At 47.8% G+C, this 5,753-nt stretch overlaps 1 protein-coding gene across 1 annotated transcript; it reads right to left on the bottom strand.

The window, feature by feature from the left end:
* Nucleotides 1-667: 667 nt before the first annotated feature.
* LOC134417774 (tetraspanin-7-like) lies at nt 668-3,277 on the bottom strand. The gene has a single exon (XM_063155422.1). The coding sequence runs from the start codon at nt 3,221-3,223 to the stop codon at nt 2,507-2,509; it is 717 nt and encodes a 238-aa protein (XP_063011492.1). The 5' UTR covers nt 3,224-3,277; the 3' UTR covers nt 668-2,506.
* Between the last annotated feature and the right edge of the window lie 2,476 nt (nt 3,278-5,753).

Raw genomic sequence — 5,753 nt, 5'->3', positions numbered from 1 at the left:
CATTAAATCTTTGGTGATATAAATATATTTAGCACTTACGTGGTCATTGCCAAGGTTTATCCTATTTTAGTGAGGGCAAGAATGCAGAGTGATATTTACATTTTAAATTATTCATTACATTCAGCTGATATCCTCAGATTCAGACCTGATCACCATACAAACATACACTGGTATGTTTCAAACTTATTCTTATTTTGATATTCTTAGCAACTTAAAACCAGAGTAAATTCACTGAAGAGCACATTTACACTATGTGTGAATGTGTTTTAGCAGAGTACTTAATTTTGACTGACCAGCTTTGTGTCACATAAAGCAAAAAGGGTCAAAATCAAAGAAGAAATCACAGAAGGGTCAAAATCAAAGAAGAAATAATTTTAGTCATCAGTGAAGTAAAAATAGAGCAATGTCATATTCTTGTAAATTTTCAGAGCCTATTAACTCAAATAAAGATCTTTTTATAAACCCAGTGCAATTCCATGTCCCTTTCCCACACTCTCTACAAATGCCTGTTTTATTGCATCTATAATGGATCTTTTGAATAATAATTTTTAAAACCCACAACATCCTTCTGTCTCTACATTTCAATGTACACTTCATTTCACTTGCATTTAGCTGCACCTTGTGTGGACATTCAGCAATGCAAATACTCTGAGTTGACACAGTGACCTGTTTTGCTCTTAGCAGCTGCTAAACTTTATTTCTCAAGTAACATTTACCATACAAACTATACTTTTTGCCCATTGTTAAAATTGTACAACATCATCTTGACTTCCAGAAAAAAAACAGGAACTCCACTATTGCATAACTCAAAAAATATACACAGACATTTACAAGCAAAAACAAAAATTATATTTTGTAAAATAATAAACATCAGCCCTCAAAATTAAAGCACAGTTTTGCCTATAGAGATTCCTAACACATTTGCAGGGTCCACCCATGCAGATGAATACCCAAATGACTGCAAAGACTGTTCACACTACTACACTGTTACCCTGGAACATGATTATCATAGCTAAATAGCTGCCTAATACATGAAAAAAAGCTTTTCCCCCAAAGTTGCTCCACTCTTCCATGAAGATACCAGTCATCTCCTTTACTCATTTGATCATCCTCCCCAACTTTGCAAGCCACATTCCTAAGAGATGCCATGTTCTGGTGGTTCTTGTGGTTCTTTTCTGAAATCATTCCTCCCCTGTTTGCTGGTTAAGGTGGGCATGTCTGTGCTGTGAAGTAGAGAAATATGTAAAAATAGAGTTCATGGGTATTAAGGAAGTGGAAAGAAGCCAGCGTTAAGCTATGAAAGTTCAGGACTCTCTGAAGTGCATGGCTTGCTCTTCCTCAAACTCCAAATGCAAATCCAGACCTGTTGCAAAAAACCCCAAATTCTTGTAGATTTATTTTGCTGTCTGACCTGAATACACCCAGGGCTGCACAGCAAGTCTTGGGGATTCTCCATTTACTCTCAGGTTGTATACAGGTCTGGCTTCAAAAATGTAGGTGGGGGCAGACTTCAGAGACAGATCCTTTGAGAGAGGAACAATGTTACAGTCTGAGGGCTGTTTTCTAGAAACCCTTTTATAAAACAGTCAGCCTATTCCATTCATCCCGATGTTAACAGTAAAAGTCCAAAACAAACTTCTGAAGGGTAGTGAACCCTTCCCTCCTCTTGCCATCCCTCATCAGATCTGATCGTACAGCTTTTGCCATCTTCCTGTACAACAGGGACCAAGGTTTTAGGTCTTTTCAGCCCGGCAAAGATATCTATAACCAGCCACACACTGGCTACGACGACAGGCATATCCTGAAGGAGGGAGTAACACTTAGAGCTGCAGCTCCACCTTTGGATGGAAATCGGCATTGGAAACAGCGGGAAAAGCACACGTAGCAGCTGGACAACTTGAATTCACTCACACCGAAGGAAGGAGGATATCTGCGGCAATGGGATGCACGGTGCAAGACAGTCCCTCAAGCAGCTCCCAGTGCCAGCTGCTGGCACGGCTGTCCCCTGGACCAGGCCTGCCCCTCGAGCACTCCAGCAGCTTTCCAGTAACATCATTTTCCAGTCTCAGAAGAATACTCACATGGTGTAATGTTGAGACACCTCTCTTGCTCTCCTAGACCCTCTACTCTTTCCTGGTCCACGTTTAGGTGCCTTGCTGTTTACATCACCCAGAAAACCGGCCAGCCTTGCCACAGATGTCCCTGCTGCCTCAGAGAGTGATGTCCATGCTGCCACCACTCCCTGCAGAAGTTGTCCAGAGGCTCCAGCGGGGACCTGCTGCCCTGCAGGACACATGGTCAGGCCAGCACGCACCTTCCCAGCACCTTCCCCCCTGAAGGACTTAGATGCTCATAGCCCCTAACACAGGCTCCAGAGGAATGGAGCCTGGAGGACGATGCTCAAGTGGAAATGCTGAATCTGAAGGAAGGATATTCCCAGTGGGATGTACACAGTTATGAGGGAAAGAAGAGGGCAGGAGGGGACTAGGGGTAGGAGTGGGGGGATTCAGCGAGGGGTGGCGATGCCCAGCAGGTGGGCAGGGACGCGGGCAGCCAGCAGGCAGGCCAGCACGATGCCGACGAGCTGCAGCAGTGCCAGCCCCAGGGCAGCGGTGGCGACACAGTACAGGTTGCTGCCGACGAAGGCGGACACCCTGCCGAAGCAGCCGTCGCGGTGCAGCCAGCGCGCGTCGGGCGGGCGGCGCTGGCAGCCGCGGCGGGCCCGGCAGCAGCTGAGGGGCACCGAGCCGTTCTGCCCCAGCGCCCAGGGCGAGCGCAGCCAGTCGCGGTAGCTCTCCACGCCGCAGCAGGACAAGGCTCGCTGCAGGGCGTCCAGGGCGTCCGCCACGCCGTCGTCCTCCCCGTAGGCCAGCAGCGCCCGGCGCAGCCCCTCCTGGAAGCCCTGCGCCAGGGTCTGGCGGTACAGCAGCGCCGAGAGCCCGGCCGCCAGCCCGGCCGCCAGCACGGCCGCCAGGAAGGCGCTGTAGGCGCGCAGGAGTCCCCGGTGCTCCGTAGCGGCGCCGAAGCATCCCAGGAAGCCCCAGATGATGACAGCGACGCCGGTGGCCAAGAGGATGGTGGGGGCGCTGGGGTAGCCGCTGGCCGACAGCGCTAAGTAACTGCCCAGAGACACCTTGGCCCAGAGGCCGATGATGAGCATGGTCAGCCCCGCTGCCCAGAAGACGAAGCTGAAGGCCATGAGGGACAGCTTGAGCAGCGTCATGGTGCCCTCGGGCCCTGATGTCGTGGGGAGGGCGGTGGCGGTCACGGTGAGAGCCTCCCGCGGCCGTCGGTGCCGCCGGGAGCTGCGCAGCACGGGCGCCTCGGCGCTGTCCGAGGTGCGGCCCCGCCGGCTCCCCGAGCAGCCGTCGGTCGGTGCGGCCCGGGGCCAGTGCCACTGCAGCCGGTGCCAGTGCCGCCGCTCCTCCTCCCCTTCCCCTTTTGAGGGCGCGGCCCGGTGCCAGTGCCGCCGCTCCTCCACCCCCTGCCCCTTTTGAGGGCGCGGCCCGGTGGCACTGCCACAGCTCCTCCGCCCCGGCCCCTTTGGAGGGCGCGGCCCGGGGCAGCCCGGGGCACTCGGCCGCGCTGCGGGGCTGGGCGGGGGGGTCGAGCAGCTGCCCGGCCGCCGGCCCCGGGCTCCGCTCTCCCCTCCCCGGGCTCCGTGAACGGGTGCGACTGGCAGCTGGCCGTGCCCGCAGCACTGCAGACCTGTGGTGGTGTTCGCAGGGGTCCCATGATGAGGGAAGAGACGAGACGAGAATGTTCACTCCATGTTTCAGAAGGCTTGATTTATTATTTTATTATATATATTATATTAAAACTATACTAAAAGAATAGAAGAAAGGATTTTATCGGAAGGCTAACTTAGAATAGAAAAGGAATGATAACAAAGGCTTGTGACTGACCGAGAGTCCGGACCGATGGACCGTGACTGGCCATTAATTAGAAACAACCACATGAGACCAATCACAGATGCACCTGTTGCATTCCACAGCAGCAGTTAACCATTGTTTACATTTTGTTTCTGAGGCCTCTCGGCTTCTTAGGAGAAAAAATCCTAAGGAAAGAATTTTTCATAAAACATGTCTGTGACACAGACCCCCAGCTGAAAACATTCTGAAACAGGAAAGCTCAGTGTTAAACTTTAATGGCATATACTGCAGCCCAGGTTTACCCTAGGCAAGGGACTAAACTTCTATAAGCACTAGGAGTAATACCTAATACATAGATAACCCACAGGAAGCATAACGTGAGGTTTTGGTTTTATTTCTTTTACTGCATCAAGCTGTACTATTAGGACCTTTTGTACAAATAAGCATAAATCTGTACCTGAATATTAACTAACTACACATTCAGTCAGTGACTCAGTTTAGAATTTCCCTGCTAGAAACTATTTTCAGTGTGGCCTGGCCCTGTTAAATATTCATTTGATTTAGCCCATGATAACACTGAGCCGCTGAGAAGACATTAAACCACAGCAAGGTACTGTTATGTAACTAGTGACCCAGCATGCTACAAGGAGAGATTCCATCATCAATGTAGTCTCATTGCAAAAGAGCAAAAGGTAAGCTACTCCTACAAGCCAGGTTAAAAAAAATTAGTAGGAAACTGTAAAAGAGACAGTGTCTCAGTCAGAGGTAGAATTAGCATCTCCAGGGCAACAGTCACACCAAAAAAGCAGGTTGTTGTGGTTGACATCTTTATCAAACCCTTTTGGGACTGAATTCTGAGGTTTACTTGTGTTTCAGTGGTCACATTTTCTTGATTTCTTTCTGTAACAGATTTAGGGAGGGAAAGGAAGTGCTTTATGTGTGACATCTTAATGCACAGGTTTAATGCACAACCAGAAAATTAAAGGTGTCAAACCAATAATTTAGCATAATCATAACTGAAAAATCCCTTGTTCTTTATTAGAGGCCTTAAATTCTGTCCATTCTCATAATCCATGCTCCTGGAACTGTTTGCGTAAGTAAAGGAGGTTGGATTGGACTCCCTGAGTGTATAAGAAATGGTGAAACAGCTTCAGTGTCTGAAAAATAAATCTACTAGAACACCTTGATTTTTCAGACATTGGCCAAATCATAAATTATATTGACATCTTAGGAAGAAAACAGTTAAAGAACCTCATGAAATCATACAAGTGAATAAATTTTTATTGCATTACATGTGATATGTGGACTGACAATCTGATGAAAGAGATGTCCCATTCCATGTTGTTTTGGAAAGCGAAGTGTTGTGGAAATAACATAAGAAGGGAGGATTCAGATGTGCCAACCCCACTAAGAGCAGCACTACTGATTTTCAAAGAGTGGTTACAAACTTGGGTATGAAATACACTGAGATTGACCCTGGAAAATGCAAACTAATATATCCTAGAGAAAACTGGTGCTTAGTGATGCAAGAAGCTGCCTGCCAAACTGTGCATCTGAAGGACATGTAGGTGATGGGAGATGCCTAATTAGGCAGTGCTCTGCAATACTATTTGGCAAGGAAAAGCTGTCAGCTTGAAGCATGAATTTTCCTGTTTCCTTACTCTTTTGGTTTGGTAATATCTTAAGTGTTACATCTTCTTCCTGGCAGATGCATGATGATTTTGATTTAAAGTGATCCTCTTGATTTCTTGATTTCCTGTGGGGTTTTTTTGGTTGTTTTTTTTTTTTTTTTTGGTTGGGTTTTTTTTTTTTTGCTGGAGTTTACACTTGAAAATCTGAAGTGACTATTTCCCATCACTCTGTTACAGAGGGGAATAACAA

The sequence above is a fragment of the Melospiza melodia genome, chromosome 4 (genome assembly GCF_035770615.1).
Source record: "Melospiza melodia melodia isolate bMelMel2 chromosome 4, bMelMel2.pri, whole genome shotgun sequence".
Lineage (NCBI taxonomy): Eukaryota > Metazoa > Chordata > Aves > Passeriformes > Passerellidae > Melospiza > Melospiza melodia.
The sequence above is the reverse complement of the archived record's forward strand: the minus strand, read 5'-3'. Positions and strand labels throughout refer to the sequence as shown.

Coding starts and splice junctions, on each gene's coding strand:
- LOC134417774 (XM_063155422.1), bottom strand. CDS start 3,223: ATGACGCTGCTCAAGCTGTCCCTCATGGCCTTCAGCTTCGTCTTCTGG.